The following is a 21,949-nucleotide window of genomic DNA, read 5'->3' as shown; positions in this document are numbered from 1 at the left end:
AAGAACAGCAGAATCTAACCCCTGCAGTCAAACATCAAGTCACTGGTGTGTCAGAAGGTGGGATGAGCGAGCGAATCCCTTCCCACAAGTGGAATGCTTAAATAGCCTGGTGTAAGATCATTGGTGTGCCAACAGGCTGGAAGATTGGCTGAATTCCTTACCATACATGGAACTTTTAAAGGGCCTCTCCCTGGAGTGAACTCACTGGTGTGCCAGCAGGTTGACTGACAGAATGAATCTCTTCCCACAGATGGAGCAGATGGATCTACCCTGTGTGTGCTCACTGGTGGGTATCAAGTTCAGTGAGTGAACTTCCCACAGACAGAGCATATGAATGGTCGCAACCCACTGTGGCTGCATGCTTTCACAAAATCTCATCTACTATCATGATTATATAGTTCATCACCAGTCTGGTAACAGTTGGCCATCATCAGCTTGGATGATCAATTGAAGCCTCACACTGATATCTGAAACCTTTCCCACAGACAGAATAGACAAATGTTTCTCCTTCCACATTCAAGGGCCGATGATCGTCAGGACCTGATGAATTGAGTGACTATATCAGATTTTGATGTTATGTTTGGTTTGTGTTGGCTGTCTGCAAATCCTCCCTACTAATCCCCTGTAAAAGGAGATTACAAAAATACATTACTGTGAGCGAGGAGTAGAAGTCCAGAACTGTCAATTTTAGTTGTCATGGAACATCCTTCTCCCTCGCAAATGATAAATCTCTGTCCCCCTACACACTCCTTTCTCCCTATTGATTGTAACCTTAATTCGTCCTATTATCCTCCTCCTGCTTTTCTCCCAATTCTCCTCCCAGAAGGTGCTGACTCTCAGGTTCAGTTTCACACTCACTTATTGTCTTTCACAATATGTCAACCAGGTGTTTAAAATCTTCGTAGAAGAAGATCCATATTGGACTCAAAATGTTAACTCTGTTTCTCTCTCCACACATGTGGCCAGATCTTGTGATTGTCTCCAAGACTTTCAATTTTTATTTTAGTCAAAATCTTTACGCCTGAAGTTGACAAAGTATTTGAACAGACTGAGGTCACTGCGCCCTCCACTCCTATTTTTCATCCCAGTCCCAGGAGTTTGGAAGCTGAGTACAGGATGAGTAATGGCGGCTGCAGCCCCCACAAGTCCTCGCGCTGGGGAAACCGCTCAATTCATAGGGCGGACGAGCGACCCGGGACTGCGCATGTCTAACGGAGAGGGAAATTGCGCATGTACCAGGGAGAGCCCATCCCACTTTCTTGCTGCGGTTCGGTCCAATGGGAAGAGTTGGAGGACCGGAAGAACTCTGGTCCTCCAGGCAATCAAAGCGCGTACTTTGTGACAATGAAGATTGAGCTTCACACAGCCTGAAACTTCCTCCTGTGTCCAACATCTGTAAGTAAAACACTTTCTTTTTCCTCTTTCCATTTCTTTTCTAATTCTGGGGGTAAATTGTTGACTTGCAGGAACTGAAGGGAAGGGAAGTCAATCCTGGGGGGGTGCAGATTCTGGAAAGGTTGGCCCAGGTCTCTCTCTTAACGACATTGACATCCTTTGCTCCCTCAGCTTGACACATTTATTTGTCTGGCAAAAAGGATGGTCTCTTTCTTAATGTTCTCAATTAAAGGGATGGTTTCCCCAGGAGATGGCTGGCATTTAAGGGAACAGTAAGTTAATATACGACAAAGATATGTCTAGAACAAAAACAGAATTACCTGGAAAAACTCAGCAGGTCTGGCAGTATCGGTGGAGAAGAAATCAGTTAACGTTTCGGGTCTTCATGACCCTTCGGCAGAACTGAATATAGTTAGGAGAAAAGTGAAATATAAGCTGGTCTAAGGTGGGGGGGCGGGGGGAGAGAGAAGTTGAGGGTGTGGTGATTGTGGAGATAAGCAAGCAGTGATAGGAGCAGATAATCAAAAGATGTCACAGACAAAAGGATCAAAGAGGTGTTGAAGGTGGTGATATTGTCTGAGAAAAGTGCTAATTAAGAATGGAAGACAGGATACTCAAGGTACAGCTCTAGTGGGGGTGGGGTGGAAAGACAAAAAGTTTTAGTTTTAGATTTAAAAATAGGAGAGAGAAGTTGAGGGTGTGGTGATTGTGGAGATAAGCAAGCAGTGATAGGAGCAGATAATCAAAAGATGTCACAGACAAAAGGATCAAAGAGGTGTTGAAGGTGGTGATATTGTCTAAGAAAAGTGCTAATTAAGAATGGAAGACAGGATACTCAAGGTAAAGCGGGTTTTAGTAAACACCTTGTCAAACACCAGCAGAGAAATGGAAAGCAATGAAGGTGAGCAGGACAGAAGAGCACTTTTCTTAGACCACCTTCCACCACCTTCAACACCTCTTTGATCCTTTTGTCTGTGACATCTTTTGATTATCTGCTCCTATCACTGCTTGCAAACGCAAACTGGGCGACCGCTTTGCAGAACACCTGCGGTCTGTCCACAAGAAAGACCCAAACCTCCCTGTCGCTTGCCATTTTAACACTCCACCCTGTTCTCTTGCCCACATGTCTGTCCTTGGCTTGCTGCATTGTTCCAGTGAAGCCCAATGCAAACTGGAGGAACAGCACCTCATCTTCCGACTAGGCACTTTACAGCCTTCTGGGCTGAATATTGAATTCAACAACTTTAGATCTTAAACTCCCCCTCCCCCCATCCCCACCCCGTTTCTCCCCCCTCCCTTTTTTTTCAATAATTTATATAGATTCTTCTTTTCCCACCTATTTCCATTATTTTTAAATCTAAAACTAAAACTTTTTGTCTTTCCACCCCACCCCCACTAGAGCTGTACCTTGAGTATCCTGTCTTCCATTCTTAATTAGCACTTTTCTCAGACAATATCACCACCTTCAACACCTCTTTGATCCTTTTGTCTGTGACATCTTTTGATTATCTGCTCCTATCACTGCTTGCTTATCTCCACAATCACCACACCCTCAACTTCTCTCTCCCCCCGCCCCCCCACCTTAGACCAGCTTATATTTCACTTTTCTCCTAACTATACTCAGTTCTGCCGAAGGGTCATGAAGACCCGAAACGTTAACTGATTTCTTCTCCACTGATACTGCCAGACCTGCTGAGTTTTTCCAGGTAATTCTGTTTTTGTTTTGGATTTCCAGCATCCGCAGTAGCTTTTAGCTTTTTGTTTTTATAAAGATATGTCTAGTATTGTTATATGTTACTTAGTTGATATATCATTTATGGTTTTGTAATAAAGAAAATTTACAACTATTTATTGTTTTCTAATATAGTGCTGTAGCTACGTTATATATTTCCAATCGCTGAGTCATTACTACACCAAAGGAATCCAAAAGGCAACTCGAGTCCATGCTGACTCTCTGTGGAGCAATCCAGTCATTCCTTTTCCCCTCTATATCCGCAGAACCCTGCAAGTTTATTTCCTTCAAGTCTTTATCCAATTTCATTTTGAAACATTTGATCATCCATACTTCCACCAGCCTCGTAGGCAGCGAGTTCCAGGCCACAACAGCTCACTGCCTAAATAAAGTTCTTCCTCACATTCTCTCTTTATCTCTAAGCAAGTAATGAAGTCCTCTATATTACACATATTTTTAGTCCAGTGATTGGCTAGCAGCCTGCATGAAGATTTTCAGGTGAGCATGGATTTTTCGATCAGCATGTATCGTCATCTTCATGAGAATTGGGAGGCTGATTATTAGGTACAGCAGAGTGAGAATGGAGGGAGAGTGTGTGGGACAGAGATTTACAGCTTTTGGGAATGAGAGAGGAAAGAATGTTCCATAGAAACTAGAATTGTCTGTTCTGAATTTTTATCCTGTATTGACAGTGATGACTTTTGTAAACTCTTTTGACAGCTGATTAGAAGGGGAGGATTTGCAGACAGAAATCTCAAATGACATTTCCAAATCTTACAGACACTTGATTCGATGGGACCTGAATATCACCAGCCTCTGAATCTAGATGCAGAAATGTTTGTCTGCTCTGTCTGCTTCAAAAGATTTTAAACATCAGTGTGACTGGAAAAGCACTGAGCACACACACCCGAGCGAGAGTTTTCCAGTGCACTGACTGTGGAAAGGACTTTAACCAGTTACACAGCCTGACAAAAAAATCACACCATTCACAGCGGGGAAAAACCATACACATGTTCTGTGGTAGACGAGACTTTAACTGATTGTCAAGCTTGGAAGAGACACAAGGACACCGGCACCATGGAGAAACCGTGAAAATGTGGGGACTGTGGGAAAGGATTCAGTTTCCCATCCCAGCTGGAAACACATCGCCGCATTCACACTGGGGAAAGGCCATTCACCTGTTCTCAGTGTGGGAAGGGATTCACTCAGTTATCCACTCTGCAGGAACACCAACGGATTCACACCGGGGAGAGACCTTTCACCTGCTTTGAGTGTGGAAAGGGATTCATTCATTCATCCGCCCTGTGGAGACACCAACGAGTTCACACTGGGGAGAGGCCATATACCTGTTCTGAGTGTGGGAGGGGATTCATTCATTCGTCTGCCCTGCAGAAGCACCAGCGAGTTCACACTGGGGAGAGACCGTTCACCTACTCTGAGTGTGGAAAGGGATTCACTCGGTCATCTCACCTGCTGACACACCAGCGAGTTCACACTGGGGAGAGGCCGTTCACCTGCTCTGTGTGTGGGAAGGGATTCAGTGAATCATCCACCCTGCAGAATCACCGGGCAGTTCACACCGGAGAGAGGCAATTCATCTGCCCCGTGTGTGGAAAGGGATTCACTCAGTTATCAAGCCTGTTGCGACACCAGCAAGCTCACACTGGGGAGAGGCCATTCACCTGCTCCGAGTGTGGGAAGGGTTTCACTCAGTCAGTCAGTCTGCTGACACACCAGCGAGTTCACACTGGAGAGAGGCCGTTCACCTGCAGTGAGTGTGGGAAGGGATTCACTGGTTCATCGAGCCTGTGGAAGCACCGGCGAGTTCACACCGGAGAGAGGCCATTCATCTGCTCTGTGTGTGGAAAGGGTTTCACTGAGTCGTCCAGCCTGCGGATACACCGACGTGTTCACTCTGGAGAGAGACCATTCACCTGCACTGAGTGTGGGAAGGGATTCACTGATTCATCCAGCCTGGAGAAACACCGTCGAGTTCACACCGAGGAGAGATGCCCTTCACCTACTCTGAGTGTTGGTAGGGATTCATTGATTTGTTGAACTTGCTGAGACACCATGGCTGTCACACCAATTGGTGACCTTTTAGATGCTCTGACTGTGGGTGTTAGTTGTATCAACTCAGTTTAAGTGTCTACACGTGGAGGGCATTGATTAGATGGTTGCATGAGTGTCTGGAAAGAGAAATTTACTGACATAGAGTGGAGTGAAGTCAGGAGGTATATATCTGTAATGTTTCACTCTGTGAACAAATATATACAAGTAAAGATTTGCACCTGTTTCTTCCCTCGCCTTAAGGCTGTCAGGATTATAACATGGTAACTGAGAATGCTTGTCTAATGATGTAGGTTGGAGATTTAAGGAAAATAACATTTCAGACAGAAGTTACAATCCGAGTAGCTTTTGTGAGAAATGGCTGAAAGCAAGTGGGAATTGTCAGCGTCTGATTAGCCGCTGATGTTCTCAGAGTCTGGGCCATACGACCAGTGGAAGAATGAAGTGGATATGTGGACACAGGTTACGTCCCCACCAAGGAGAAAACAAGGTATGGCCTTGGCATTGTCACTTGTCAAATCAGAAGCAAAGTATTTTGAGAGCTGGATGCCCGTCAGTTGGATACTGAGGAAGGTTTGGATCTTCTATTCAGGTTCATTGATGAGATTTACAAGAAAGATGATCTAATGGATTCCTATGAAGCATAGTCAGACTTTGATAGATTTTGAAATCAGATGGTTCCATGCAGGCACAGATCATGGACTTTAACAGATTGTATAAAAGATTGAAGAAATTCAATTTACACATGCCTGGTTCAGTGTTAGCATTTAAATTACTGGATTGTGCTGAGGTGTCACATATGGACAAGCTTTTGGTTCTAACTGAGTTTCAGTTCTCAGAGAGAGACTCCCTGTTGGGTCAGATGTGAGATGTGTGCTGCCTTCAAAAAATTCCCGGGAAGCAGTCATTTCCGGCAGCCTTGATGGAACAAATGGAACATTCTGCAGTGTCGCAATGAATAGAGGACCTAATGATTGCCGCCTTTTGAGATGGTCCAGATACTGGACACAGGCGTCAGTGCAATGTAGGGATGAGAAATGAATTCTGATTGTAGGATCATGGAATTCCACCCTTTTAATTACTTTTTCCAACTTCTACCTTCTCAGAGGTGGTCCCGCCCTCCCAGCTGCCTTGCATTCCCGGCCACATGTGATCTCAGAACTGTCCCTGTGCATTGTGACCTTTGCACACTACATTCAATCCCTCCATCCTCACCCGGCAGCTTGCGATCCAGCACCACGTCTGACACACAGTTAATAAATTGCACAGTTTAAAAACCACGTTTAAAGCACGATGTATGTTAGATCAGACTCGGAGGAAATCAGGCAGCTGGCAGCTGATTTCCAGAGAGTGCAGTTCACAATCACTGCAGAGGTCCAACTGTGCAGCTTTGATTTCCCCTTCCCCCGCCTACGGCACCTGCTTTAAGATCATCAGTACATTAAGATATTTTTAATCATATTGTTAGGAAATAGAGATAGTTTAAGTAAGCTATATTTATTTTTAAGTGTTAGGAATGAGTTTTAGCTTCAAAGTTTAAGTTTGATTTGTATTTCTGTCTTTATGTGTTGAGAAAAGGTCAAATTGAGTTTTAGTTTCACTTTAAAAGGTGCCTGCATTTCTAATGAGAGGATTACGACTGTTGCAACTAGGTTAAACAAACAAGAGTAGAGAAACTGGGCTGTTGCCTAGCAACAGGGGTCTAGAGACGCAGGCCCCTTCCACTGACACACAGAAGAAACTAGAAACAGCAGTTTGATTTGGAAGCTGTTTGAGCTCTTTTGGTTGTGAAAGTAGCTGCCAGGAGAGATTGGAGCAAAGGGGACAGATAGCCAGTCCTAAGGTAAAGAAAAGACCCCAAAATCCAGGGGAGTGGAACAGGAGAAAGTCCCAAACAGACCTAGTCAAAAGAAGGACAGGAACCTGGAAAAGGTCCTGTTAAATGAAGTTAAGGTGACGGGAGGGTGGTGGGGTGCGGGGTTGGGGGGTGGCATGGGGTGGGGGGTGGGATGGGGTGGGTTGGGGGGGGCAGAGAGGAAAGCTCCAAGCTTCAGATTTAAAGAGACAAAAGCTGAGAGAACAGCTTGTAAGAGGCAAGAATGCCCAAAGAACGGCTGAAGGTCTGTAACTCTTTACTATGGGCCTGTGAAGCAGTGGTGTACTGTTGATGGCTGAGTCAGTGAGAGAGAGTGCATGGAAGACAGTTTGAATGCATGTGGTGACCCAGGGGAGAGGATCATCGGAAGAAGAGTTCAAAACCCTGGAGGTGGACCCCAGCAGAAGGCATCTGAGAGAAAGTGTTGGTTCGGGAGAAGATTCCAAATCGAGTTCTTGGAAAGTGAGATTGGAAACCCTCGTGTGAAAGGCGGAGTTCAGTGGGACTGGTTGTCTCATGGTGTAACAAGCGTCTGGGGGGAGTTGAGGAGAGATCCATAGCATCTGTCTGGGGTTTCAGAGTGTGGTATGTCTGACCACAGGTTGCCTATTGGTTTACGTGGACTGTACTTACTGTGAACATTAGAGTATTAGATAGCTTTTGAAGCTTATGTTATAGTTACAAATCTGGCTATATCTGTAAATGTATAGTTGTGGGTGAAGGAGTATTGTAATATAGTTCATCTTTTCTTGTTAAATAAATGTTTTATTCTTTTGTTCCACATTCATTAGCTGACTTCAGTGACTCTGTTCAGTAACCACTCTCCACGTATCTAAACAAACAAATAAAAGTTAAGACCTTTCAAGCTGGGTTCCAGCCTGGGATCAGGTTTGTCCAGGGGTAACCTAAGCTGGGGATCATAATAATATTTTTAAAAATAACACACCATAACATATTGATAAAATTGTTTTTTCTGCTTCTTTCACTGCCTTCAATAAAATTTTATTTAGACGATTCTTCCAAACCTCGAACATTTCAGTTCATATTAACAAGTTCATTCAAAAATCTTAAAGCAGTGCTCCAATAAAAACCTCAATGGTTCAGCATTTCTCTGAGCAAATTCTGCAGATCAAAAGACTTCCAGGTTCAACCTATGGACTCAACTCAACTATATGATGTTCACTGGGGTTCAGCATCTCCAAGCTCGAGTGAGCAGAGTTCACAATCTTGACCATTATCCACTGTCAACTTCCAGCTCAGGCCTGTCCTGGACAAGCTATTTCTTTTTTCTCTCTCTTCCCAATAACCCCAGACTCCTGTGGACAATGACTGGGGAGAGCTCCCTTTCAGACTGTTGTGCACTTTGGCCTGAAGGCCTCTCTCTCTCTCAGACCTGTATGTGTGTGTTTAGGGATGGGGAACAATTTTGCTGAACTTTTGTATTCCAAGCTTGTTTTCTTGGTTATAAAACACTGGGCAGTCGGCCTTTCTTCTACTTGTTCCCTAATCTCTGTATTCCCTAAAGCTGCTTCACTTTGCTGACCAGCAAGGAAAGCTGAACATGACTGCATCGTTGAAAATTAGCATCAACAACTGCTTTGACAGAAAACATAGATTGTTCAATTTGTCATTTTGTTTGAACAAACTTTACAAAATGTGGCAAACAGATGAACTTTAAAACTTTGCTGAAAATGAGTTTGGAGATTGTGGCTGCTGCCACATATTTGGAGAAATTGGTTCCAGTGATTCAAAGTTCTTATGCACATAATAGTGATTTGTGTTTAGAAAGGGACTTTACTGTCATAAAAGTTACCAAGCTGCTTCACAGGAACATTCAAAAACAAAGTTGGAAAGGCCAGGGATAGGGAGCACTCAGGGGGTGGGGGTAGGGCAGTTGCTGGGGTGATTCCCGATCAGGGAAGGGGTCCCATGTGGGAATCGCTCACTCCCCGTTTACTGCCTGAGACCCACAAGAAGCTGTCAGGCTTCCCTCCCCGGTCCCTGATCTTCTCCCACCATCCTTAAAATGGCAGCCACATGGGAAGCAGCCTCAGGGCCTCAACTGGAGCGAGGGCCTGTGGGCCGGTAAATTTTCAGACAGGTTGGGGGCAGGTGGGTATGTGGCAGGCAATTTGACAGATCCCTCCTCCCTGAAAATCCACCGATGGAGGTCTGTAAAATTCTTCCCCTTTACCCAGAGAGAGGTGGGAATGTGGAAATCACTACTACAGGGAGTAGTTGAGGTAAATAACATTGATACATTTAAGGGGGAACTGGATGTCCACATGAGGGAGAAAATAAAAGAAGGTTTTGCTGATGCGGGGAGATGAAGTAGAATTGGAGGAAGCTCATGTGGATCATAAACACTGACACAGACCAATTGAGCTCCTGTCAGAATGAACATGGTCCAGTCCTGGCTGTAATTAACAGCAGTGAGAACATTAGAATCGAATCTCTGCAGTCACATATGAACATGCTGGTGTCTCAGCAAGGTGGATGACCGAGTGAATCCCTTCCCACACCCGGAGCAGGTGAACGGCTTCTCCCTAGTGTGACTGCTTCGGTGTGCCAACAGGTGGGATGACTGAATGAATCTCTTCCCACACTCAGAGCAGGAGAATGGCCTCTCCCCGGTGTGAACTCGCTGGTGTGTCAGCAGGTAATTCCTTCTTTTAAAGCTCTTCTCACAGTCGGAACATTTAAAAGGTCTCTTATCAGTGTGAAGTCGCTGGTGCATCAGCAGGTTGTACGATCGAGTGAAACCCTTTCCACAGTCACAACAGGTGAATGGCCTCTCCCCGGTGTGAATGCGCAGGTGTGACAGGAGACTGGATGACTCTGTGAATCCCTTCCCACACACAGAGCAGATGAACGGTCTCTCTCCAGTGTGACTGCGTCGATGGTTTTCCAGCTGGGATGGGAAATTGAATCCCTTCCCGCAGTCCCCACATTTCCATGGTTTCTCCATGGTGCGGGTGTCCTTGTGTCTCACCAGGCTCAACAATCAGTTGAAATCTCGTCCACAGACAGAGCACATATATGGTTTCTCCCCACTGTGAATGGTGTGATGTTTCTTCAGGCTGTGGAACTGGTTAAAGCTCTTTCCACAGTCAGTGTACGAGGACATTCTCAATCCGTTTGTGTCTCTGCTTTTCCATTCACACTGATGTTTAAAATATTTTGAGGCAGAACAGACAATCATTTATCCTTCTAGATTCACAAGCCACTGATATTCAGGTCCCAATGAATTGAGAAACTCTGTCAGATAATGATGTGATATTTTGTTTGAGATTTCTGACTGCAAATCCTCCCCTTCTAGTATCCTGTAAAAGGAGTTCATAAAATTCATCATGATCAGTACAGGATAGAAATTCAGAACAGACAATTCTAGTTTCTATGGAATATTATTTCCTCTCTCATTTCCCCAAAAGCTGTAATTATCCATCCCACACACTCTCCCTCCATTCTCAGTCTGCTGTACCGAATATACAGACTTCCAATTCTCCTGAAGGTGCCAATTCATGCTGATCAGGACACAGGACAGAGACCTGAAAATCTTCATGTAGTTTGCTGGCATATGGGGGCTGGGGATTGGGTTCTTCTCGAGGGTGCAGAGGGGATTTACCAGAATGATTCAAGGGATAAGATTGGCCGGGTGGTTAACAGTGAGGTTGAGTGCCTTGGGCTACAGGAAGATATAGACGGGATGGTCAAATAGGCAGATAAGTGGCAGACGGAATTTAACCCTGAAAAGTGTGAGGGGATACACTTTGGAAGGAGTAATTTGACAAGGAAATATTAAATGAATGGCATGACACTAGGATGTTCTGAGGAACAAAGGGGCCTTGGCGTGTGTGTCCATAGATCTCTGAAGGCGGAGGGGCATGGTGAAAAAGGCATATGGGACACTTGCCTTTATCAATCGAGGCATAGATTACAAAAGTAGGGAGGTCATGTAGAACCTTGTATAGAACCTTGGTGACACCACAGCTGGAGTACTGTGTGGTGTTCTGGATGCCACATTATAGGAAGGATGTGATTGTACTGGAGGGGGCGCAGAGGAGATTCACCAGGATATTGCCTGGGATGAAACATTTAAGTTATAAAAAGAGGTTGGATAGACTTGGGTTGTTTTTGTTGGAGCAGAGAAGACTGAGGGATGACCTGATCGAGGTGTACAAGATTATGAGGGGCATGAACAGGGTGGATAGGGAGCAGCTGTTCCCCTTAGTTGAAGGGTCAGCCACGAGGGGACACAAGTTCAAGGTGACAGGCAGGACGTTTAGGGGGGATGTGAGGAAAAACTTTTTTACCCAGAGGGTTGTGATGGTCTGGAATGCACTGCCTGGGAGGGTGGTGGAGGCGGATTGTCTCACATTCTTTAAATAGTACCTGGATGAGCACTTGGCACGTCATAACATTCAAGGCAATGGGCCAAGTGCTGGTAAATGGGGTTAGGTAGGTAGGTCAGGTGTTTCTCACGTGTCGGTGCAGACTCGATGGGCCCAATGGCCTCTTCTTCACTCTGTGATTCTGTGATAAGGGATTTTATCTACGAGGTTAGGTTGGAGAAACTGGTGTTGTTCTCCTTGGAGATAAGGAGATTGAGGGGTGATTTGATGGTGGTGTATACAAGATTACGAGAGGTTTAGATAGGGTGGACAAAGTGGAGGTGCTGGCCTAGTGGTATTGCAGAGACCCAGGGTAATGCTCTGGGGACCAGAGCAGATGGTGAAATTTGAATTCAATAAAAATCTGGAATTAAAGGTCTGATGATGACCACGAAACCATTTGCTGATTGTCAGAAAAACCCATCTGGTTCACCAATGTCCTTTAGGGAAGGAAATCTGCAGGACTGGCCTACATATGACTCTAGACCCACAGCAATATGGTTGACTCTTAAATGCCCTCTGATCAAGGGCAGTTAGGGATGGGTAATAAATGCTGGCCGAGACAGCGATGCCCACATCCCATAAACGAATGAAAAAAGTGAAAAGCTTTTCCCATTGTACAATTCCCATGGTGCGAGGAGCAGGGGGACAGATTTCAGGTTTTGGGAAGAGATGCAGCGGGGACGTGAGGGAGAACTTGTTTCAAGGGGCGCCTGATGTCCCGGTCCCCACCCCACCCCCGGGTTCACTCGCAGTTTCCAGACCCCGCCCTCGTTTTCACCCACGGTTTCCAGGCCCCCCTACCCAGCGATGTGTTCACTTACGGTTTCCAATTCCCCCCACCCCACCCTACCCCACCCTATTCTCCCACGATTTCCAATTCCCACCCCCTCCCTATTTACCCACGGTTTCCAGTCCTCCACCCCTCTCTTCGCCCGCGGTTTCCAGGCCCCCACCTTGGGTCGAGCCGCAGTCTAAGCACGGGCTGCTCCCGCACCTGCGCATTGGGCTCCTATGGTCATTGATAGGGAACCGTCCACAGCGCGGTGTATTCTGGGTAATTTACCCGCCATTAACAGAGTGAATTAAAGACAGAGCATTTATATCCCGGCATCCCATTCGAGATCGGGGTGTTGGGTGTCGGGGGCGGGGTAGAGACTCAACTCACAATATAAGACACTCAATGTGTAAATTTTACAGCCGATACCCAGTGAACAAAGAACCCAGAATGTTGCTGGGATCGCGCATGTGCAGTGAACCTGGGAAACAGCGCGAGAAAAGAGGCCGTCGGGAGTCTGAAAACAGCGCGAGAAAACAAATTTAACATCACAGCAAAGGAGCGATTTGATTGGTTGGAGAAGAAGTGCTGGAAAGTGGGTGCTGTACCTTTGGGACGGTCGATACATGAACTGCGCTGGGACCTGGTTGGGGGGCGGGGAGGAAAGGTGTGGTGAGGGATCAATCGTGGGTAGATGTAGTATATCAACAGACAGAGTCAAGTCAGGAGAGCAAAATAGTAAAAAAACAAAAATACCTGGAAAAACTCAGCAGGTCTGACAGCATCTGCGGAGAGGGATACAGTTAATGTTTCGAGTCCGTATAACCCTTCATCAGAACTAAGACATATGGAAATGAGATGAAATATAAGCTATTAGAAGGGGGCAGGACAGGAGAGCTCGATAGGGGGGCATAGATTTCTAGATTTCCAGCATCCGCAGTATTTTGCTTTTATCTTGGAGCAAAATAGTAATATGGGAAATGAGGGTTAGAGAATGGCAGAAAGGGACAGAGAGAAAAAAACCTAAGAATACATCAACAGTCAAGACTAGATGTTACATAGATAACAAAAAGACAAAACTAAAGGCTCTGTATCTGAATGCACATAGTATTCATAACAAAATAAATGAATTGATAGCTCACATTGAAGTAAATAAATATGATAGCCATTATAGAGACATGGCTGCAGGATGCCAAGGATTGGGTCCTGAATGTTGAGGGATATATGATATTCAAGAAGAACAGGAAGCTAGCTAAAGGTGGAGGGGTAGCAGTGTTAATCAAGGATGGCATTGGTTCAATATTTAGAGATTACCTTGGTTCAGGAGATCAGGAGGTAGAATCGGCTTGGGTGCAGATGAGGAGTAGTAGGGGAAAGATGTCATTAGTCAGAATGGTCTACAGGCCCCCTAACAGCAACCACAATGTAGGACAAAATATACAAGAAGCAATATTAGTGCTTGTGATAAAGGGATGGCAATAATCATGAGTGATTTTAATCTACATATAAACTGGAAAAATCAGATTAGCAGTAGTATCCTGGATGAGGAGTTCATAGAATGCTTTCAAGAGTTCCTTAGAGCAGCACATTCTGGAACCAACCAGAGAGCAGGTTATATTAGACTTGGTGTTGTGTAGTGGGACAGGATTAATTAATGACCTCAGAGAAAAGGCACCCCTAGGTAGCAGTGACCACAATGTGATCGAGTTTTACATCCAGTTATTAAGGGAGAAGAGCAGATTTAAGACCAGTATTTTAAACTTAAACAAGGGCAACTATGTGGGCATGAAAGCTGAGCTAATTGAAGCCAGCTGGGATCGAGCCCAGAGGGATAGATCATTAGAGAAGCAGTGGCAGACATATAAGGGGATATTTCTGGCTACTCAGAGTAAGAACATTTCTACTATAAAGAAGTATATTTCTACTATAATGAAAAATTCTCAGGAGAGGGCCACCATCCTTGGTTAACTAAAGGAGTAAAGGAAAGCATCAAACTTAAGGAAAACGCATATAACTGTGAAAAGACGAGTGACATGTCAGATGATTGGTCAGAATATAAAGAATGGCAGAGAATGATTAAAAGGTGAAGCAGGAGAAAGAAATTCGTGTATGAGAGGAAGCTAGCTGGAAATGTAAAAACAGTAGCAAGAATTTCTACAGGCATTTAAAAAGGAAAATTGTAAGTAAAGTGAGTTTTGATTTTCTGGAGAGTGACAGTGGGGAGTTAACAGTAGATAATAAGGAAATTGTTGATGAAATGAACAAATATTTTGTCTTCGCTATAGAGGATACAAAAAACTCTCCAGTAACAGCTGTAAATCAGGAGGTGGAGGGGAGAGGGGAACTTAGTGAAACTACAATCACTAGGGAAGGGACATTGAGCAAACTGATGGAACTGCAGGGCTAACAAGTCTCCGGGTGCTGATGGACTTCATCCTACGGTCTTAGAAGAGGTGGCTAATGAGGCAGTCATGAGGCAGGTGGCTGATTTTCCATTCAAGTCCTGATGAATCGAGTGTTCTGTCAGTTCATGCTGTGATGTTTGGTTTGACCCTCTTGTCTGTAAATCCACCTATTCTAACACTCTGGAAGATGAGGTTACAAAGCTCATTGCTGTAAATACAGGACAGAAATTCTGAACAGACAATTCTAGTTTCTATGCAACATGTTTTCCTCTTTTGTTCCTGCAAAGTAGTAAATTCTCTTCCCACACACTCGCCCTCCTCCCCAGGCTGGAATCCAAATCCCAGAGTGATCAACCATACAGTATTTTAAGGAATTTTCCAGTATTTGAGAGTTAACTGTCCTGGGCTTTCTGGTACTGCAACACTGTTTGTTCTGTAAATTGGACCTTTCTGGTTGTGCAGAACCCTGTCCCCTACTGTTTGTGTTCCAACAGCTCTGGCAGCCAATCCCCCACCAAACCTCCACCCCCCACCCCCCCAGCTCTGGCAGCACCCAACCCAACACCCCCTCACCCGCTCGTACGGACTCTGAAGGTAGACTGTCCGTTAATTTTCTCCATGCGAATTCATCACCCTGCCAAACCCATCACACTATCTCTACCATTCCTTTCCTCAACTCCCAGTTTTCTCCTTGCCTCCACATTGACAGCTTTCTAATGAGGGTGAAAGCATCTTTAGCAGATCTGGATATCACAACAAAAGACAGGATTGGAACAGCATTAATAGGTGAATTAATCCCAGGAATGACCGGGGAACAATTAACAGGTGTTTTAGTTCTGACTCAAAATGTTATTATGTGATGAACTGCCCAAAGTGGAAAACCAGGGTCACATGACACTGAGAATTCTGAGGCTGAAAATGATGATAATGATCACTTTGGAGGAATTGTGCTCATCACAAGGAGCTTTGGTCCAGTGATGAGTATGTTAGTCACAGACTCATTCAGCTGTACTGTGTTAGATAGTGGCTGCACTTTGACAGTATGTGGGGAGGTGTCAGCTGTGGCTCAGTTCATAGCACCCTCGCCTTTGAATCAGAGGGTTGTGGGTTCATGTCCCACTCCGGGAAACAAAGAACTGTGATTGTACACGAAAGAGTTGCAATCTGTGACTGTTGATAACTCGAAAGAGTTTGACAGTATGTGGATCAGATTAGTGAAGATGTTACCCTGATTCACCTCATAGTGAGGATTGATGCAAGATTAAGGAATATGAAATTTCTTATAGTTTCAGTTTGGTGATGTCAACACATTATTACCAAAGAATGGTGATTCCATACAAAATAGCTGGAGTCAGCCACTTTATCAGGACTGGTGTAATCTCTGGTGAGATATCCTTACTGTTGAGTAAACCTTCCATGAAAAAGGCACAAATGCAACTGCACATGGAGAAAGACAAGGCAATTATTTTTGGAAAGTCAGTGGATCTGCAGTCTACTCAATCAGGACATTATCATAACCCCTTAACAACACCTGATGTTTCTAATCAGAGTGTTTGAGAAGGATTAATGGCATCAGGTGATAAGAACCAGAGAAAAAAAAGCAAATTGTCTCAAAGCTATACAGACAATTTGCTCACACTTCTTGTCAAAGGTTAAAAATCCTGCTAAAAGATGCAGGGGTGGTTGATGAAGACTATACGAGGCTCATGGAAGAGGTCAGTGCAAAATGTGAAATGTGTAAAAAGTATAGGAATATGCCGTCACATCCTATCCTTGATATGTGACTTTCACAAGGCAGTTGCCAATGGATCTAAAGGTATGGGACAAAAACAGAAATATTTTCATTCTACACCTTATAGACATGGTTACTCGATTTGGTCTTTCTCCAACAATACATGGCAAGGACAAAAGGGTGATTACAGACCAAATCATGGGAAATGGATAGGGACTGGACCTGGGGCACCAATTAAGTTTCTGACTGATAATGGAGGGGAACTTGTTAATGAGTTTAGAGACGTGCGTGAAAACGTGAACATTATGTTCATGAGCACCGCAGTTGAAAGTCCTTTCACAATGGACTCTGTGGAAGGAATCACACGGTTATCAATGAAACGCTGCATAAAATCTTAGCTGATCAGCCAAACATGCAAGTTGACAACTGCACTGGCATGGACGATTCATGTAAAGAATTCACTTCAGATGGTTGGAGGGTATAGTCCCTATCAATTGGTCTATGGGAGAAATCCCAAATTACCCTCTGTGCTGGGTGATAGCCCTCCTGCTTTGGAACAGACTACAATTAGTTCCATTTTTAGTTATCAATTATCACTTTGTTTCATGAAAAGAAGTGCTCGAAATAAGAAATTATTGGGGATCCCGGAAGAGGGGTGTCTTATAACGTAATGCTTTGTACAAAATAAGGAAAACCATATTTTTTTCTTTTTCAATTTGTTTTGAAATATTGTTCGTGAGTCTTGTTATGATCCCAGTGGAGACCTTTAATGTTTGAAGAGAAATTCGAACATCCAGTGATTGACTGGAAGAATTACACCACAAGATTCCATGTTTTTAAACAAAAAAACTTTACTGTATATATAAAACAAAAGAAAATTAAAAGCCAGTACTATGAATTTAACGCTATAGTTTATAAAGACTTATGCTGTAAACACAGTTCTACTTTTTAACTCCCCCTTGACTCCCAAATAGTTCTCTTATGCTTAACGATATCTTGAAGGTTCATTCACTTTTGTTCTTGGGACCATCCCAAAGGAATGTCAAAGCTCTCCAGAATTCACTTTAATTCTCCTTAGTGTTCCAACTATTCTCCAACCTCCAAGGTTTAATGGGGGTCCTTCCATTGGCTTTTGGCTCAGCAACCTTCCAACTTTATTTAAGACTCAAAACTGTGGACTCCTCAGTCCAAGCGTGGGCTTTATTGCCTTCTTGCTGAGGGATTTAAACATGAGGAACACCCCTAGTTCCTAATGGCCCTCAAGGCTTCTAGTCCCACGGCTAGTTCACAGCTCCTGGGCCCACACTTCCTGCTAAGTGACCAAACTGCCTGCAAACTGCCTTCTGTGAACAATAAAAAGTCACGATGGGTCACTCATTGTTCAAGTTTTCTCACAATCAACACTGACCTTATTGAATCGACAAATGTTACCTTTTGACTGCAATTAACGCAGGCTTGTTTCACGTGCATTTACATCAGAGTTGTGCAGCGGGCGATCGACGGGGGAGTCCCGCCCGATTGTTTGTCCCTCTTCCGCGGCTACGTTCGCGGCCGGATGTCCCTGGAAAGGGAGCACGCGGTGTCTGCCGGCACCATCAAGGCCTTCCGTGCCTGGTGGGCACCGCGGGGACTGGGGTGTTTTGTTGACCCCTTTAATCACATCTTAGTTTGATGTTTGTAAGGTTCCTTTAAAGTTTTTCCTTGATTTTACGGCTGACCTGACTTAGGGGCTGTGCTTGATTTCTCCCTTGTTTTTGTTAATTTAGTTTATTGTTTTGACTCAAAAGAGTTACATCAGAGTTGTGGTTACCAATTTCTCAACCAAGCGTTTCCATCTATCTACATTTAAAAGAATTCCAATCCCCAAACTGAAAGTTATTTTCCAAAACATATGAATTATGAAACTAGGTATTCGCACAGTCAGCATGAGCATGATGGGCTGAATGTCCTCCTTCTGTGCTCTATGAGCCTCACATACATTTGTTGGGAGGGATCATCTTTGATTGTTGGTGACATATTAAAGAAAGCAGTGTCTCCTCTTCTCTGTATGTTCAGTTCAACACTTAAATCTCCCCTTAATATTCTTTGAAGTGGCAGATGGAATTTAAAACAGAGAAGTATGAGGTGATGCATTTTGGCAGAAGGATTAGGGAGAGGCAATATTGACTTAACGACACAGTTCTAAAGAGTGAGCAGGGACAGAGGGACCTGGGGGTTCATGTGCAGTGATCATTGAAGGTGGCAGGACAGAGTGAGAGAGGAATTAACAAAGTAAATGGGATTTTGGGCTTCAGGAATAGATGTATTGAGAACAAAAGCAGGGAAGTTATGCTGAACCTTTATAAAGTTCTGGTTAGGCCACAACTAGAGTATTGAGTCCAGTGCTGGTCACCACACTTTAGGAAGGATGTGACGATCCCTGAGGGGGCATAGAGGAGATTTACCAGAATGATTCCAGGGATGAGGAATTTTAACAACAAGGTTAGGTTCACAGAACCACAGAATCAGAGTGCAGAAGAGGCCCTTTGGCCCATCGAGTCTGCAACGTCACGGGAGAAACACCTGACCTACCTGACCCCATTTACAAGCATTTGGCCCATTGCCTTGAATGTTATGACGTGCCAAGTGCTCATCCGGGTACTTTTTAAAGGATGTGAGGCAACCCGCATCCACCACCCTCACAGGCAGCGCATTCCAGGCCATCACCACCCTTTGGGTAAAAAAGTTTTTCCTCACATCCCCCCTAAACCTCCTGCCCCTCACCTTGAATTTGTGTCCCCTCGTGACTGACTCTGCAACTAAGTGGAACAGCTGCTCCCTATCCACCCTGTCCATGCCTCTCATAATCTTGTACACCTCGATCAGGTCGCCCCTCTGTCTTCTCTGCTCCAATGAAAACAACCCAAGTCTATCCAACCTCTCTTCATAACTTAACTGTTTCATCCCAGGCAATATCCTGGTGAATGTCCTCTGCACCCCCTCCAGTGCAATCACATCCTTCCTATAATGTGGTGACAAGAACTGCAGTACTCCAGCTGTGGCCTCACCAAGGTTCTATACAACTCCAACATGACTTCCCTACTTTTATAATCTATGCCTTGATTGATAAAGGCAAGTGTCCCAAATGCCTTTTTCACCACCCCACTAACATGCCCCTCCATCTTCAGAGATTTATGGACACACAGGCCAAGGTCCCTTTGTTCCTCAGAACTTCCTAGAGTCATGCCGTGCATTGAATACTTCCTTGTCAAATTACTCCTTCCAAAGTGTATCACCTCACACTTTTCAGGGTTAAATTCTATCTGCCACTGATCTGCCCATTTGACCATCCCGTCTATAGGGACGAATAATAGGGGACCGAGCACAGATCCCTGTGGTGCGCCCCTGGACACTGGCTTCCAGTCACTAAAGCATCCTTCTGTCATCAAACTCTATCTCCGACAACTAAGCCAATTTTGAATCCACCTGATCAAATTACCCTGTATCCCATGTGCATTTGCCTTCTTTATAAGTCGCCCATGTGGGACCTTGTCAAAGGCTTTGCTGAAATCCATATAAACTACATCAACCGCACTACCCTCATCTACACACCTGGTCACCTCCTCTAAAAAATTCAATCAAGTTTGTTAGGCATGACCTCCCTCTGACAAAGCCATGCTGACTATCCCTGATCAGACCATGCCTCTCCAAGTGGAGATAGATTCTCCCCTTCAGAATATTCTCCAATAGTTTCCCTACCACTGACGTGAGACTCACTGGTCTGTAGTCCCCTGCTTATTTCTACAACCCTTCTTAAATAGCAGATCCAAATTAGCTGTTCTCTAGTCCTCTAGCACCTCCCCCACAGTCAGAGAGGAATTAAAAATTTGGGTCAGAGCCCCTGCGATCTCCTCCCTTGCCTCCCTCAGTAGTCTGGGGCACAAATCATCCGGACCTGGAGATTTGTCCACTTTTAAGCCTGCCAACACCTCCAATAACTTGTCACTCCCTATATCAATTTGCTCAAGAACCTCGCAGTCCCTCTCCCCGAATTCCATACCTTCATCCTCATTCTCTTGGGTGAAGACGGATGTGAGGTATTCGTTCAACATTCTATCGATGTCCTCTGGCTCCAACCATAGACTGATCCCTTGGTCCTGAATGGTTATCCTCTTCCCATTAATATACTTGTAGAATATCTTGGGATTTTCCCTACTTTTACCAGTTAATGGAACAGAGACAAATTTATTTATTTTAGATCTACCTGTAGTGGTGGGCGAAACACTATTTACTACCCAGGATGAAATAAATGTCCTTCATCAGCTTTTGTGGATCATTGCAGTGGAAATCTGCACTCCCAGCCTCAAAGACCATCAGTAAAGTTGAATGACCGGCCAGTCCAGCAGAAAGAAAGCCTCCAACCCGCCCACTTCACCAACTGTCAGAATGAACATGGTTCAGTCCTGGGTGTGATTAACAGCAGCAATAACAGCAGAATCCAACCCCTGTAATCACTTGTGAATTTTCTGGTGTGTCAGCAGGTGGGTTGACTGAGCGAATCCCTTCCCACACACGGAGCAGGTGAATGGCCTCTCCCCAGTATGAACTCGCTTGTGTGTTACTAAGGTGGATGACTGAGTGAATCCCTTCCCACACACTGAGCAGATGAATGGCTTGTCCCCAGTGTGGATTCGCTGGTGTCTGCTCAGGCTGGATGACGTTCTAAACCGCTTTGTGCAGCGAGAGCAGTTGAACGGTCTCTCCTCAGTGTGAATGCGCTGGTGGGCCATTAGTTCCTCAGAGTTCTTAAAGCCACCCCCACAGTCAGAGCATTTGAAAGGTCTCTCATTGGTGTGACTGCCATGGTGTCTCAGCAGGCTGGATGACTGACTGAATCCCTTCCCACAGATGGAGCAGGTGAACGGCTTCTCCCTGGTGTGAAATCGCCGGTGCTTCTGCAGGCTGGATGAATGACGGAAGCCCTTACCACACACAGAGCACGTGAACGGCTTCTCTCCAGTGTGAACACGATTATGCGTCTGCAGGCTGGATAACTGAGTAAAGTCCATCCCACACACAGAGCAGGTGAATGGACACTCCCCAGTGTGAACTCGCTGGTGTTGCAGCAGGCCAGATAACTGAGTGTAACCCTTCCCACACTCAGGGCAGATGAAAGGCCGGTCCCCAGTGTGAACACGTCGGTGCGTCTCCAGCGCAGATGGGGAATGGAATCCCTTCCCACAGTCCCCACATTTCCACGGTTTCTCCATCGTGCACGTATCCTTTTGTCTCCCCTGTTTTGATGTTCAAGCTTCGTCCACATACAGAACAATTGCTTGGTCTCTCACCGCTGTTATCCCAGGTTGTGTAAAGCTGCTTTCACAGTGAGTGAACTGGAAACTCTCACGTAGGGGTGTGTATGTGCATGCGTGTCTCGATGCTTTTCCATTCACAGTGATGTTTAAGACCTTTTGAAGCAGACAGAACAGACAAACATTTCTCCTTCCAGAATCAATGGTCAATGAAATTCAAGTCCCGATGAATCGAGTGGCTCCGTCAGGTCTTGATGATATGTTTGGTTTGAGATTTCT

The 21,949-nt window shown here is 44.9% G+C and overlaps 1 protein-coding gene and 1 pseudogene across 2 annotated transcripts in view; one reads left to right on the top strand and one right to left on the bottom strand.

The window, feature by feature from the left end:
* Nucleotides 1–7,858, top strand: part of LOC144698401 (uncharacterized) — a 62,731-nt pseudogene extending 54,873 nt beyond the window's left edge. Inside the window, exon 8 of the transcript XR_013580512.1 lies at nucleotides 4,235–7,858. The product of XR_013580512.1 is annotated as an uncharacterized LOC144698401 (transcript). The remainder of the gene's footprint in view (nucleotides 1–4,234) is intronic.
* Nucleotides 7,859–20,584: 12,726 nt separating this feature from the next.
* LOC144697428 (uncharacterized) overlaps nucleotides 20,585–21,949 on the bottom strand; it is a 40,782-nt gene continuing 39,417 nt past the window's right edge. Inside the window, exon 2 of the mRNA XM_078569404.1 lies at nucleotides 20,585–21,496. Coding sequence (XP_078425530.1) covers nucleotides 20,870–21,496 — 627 coding nt within the window. The 3' untranslated portion in view covers nucleotides 20,585–20,869. The remainder of the gene's footprint in view (nucleotides 21,497–21,949) is intronic.

This window comes from Cetorhinus maximus, chromosome 23 (genome assembly GCF_964194155.1).
Source record: "Cetorhinus maximus chromosome 23, sCetMax3.hap1.1, whole genome shotgun sequence".
Classification (NCBI taxonomy): domain Eukaryota; kingdom Metazoa; phylum Chordata; class Chondrichthyes; order Lamniformes; family Cetorhinidae; genus Cetorhinus; species Cetorhinus maximus.
This window is presented reverse-complemented; position numbering and strand designations above follow the sequence as displayed.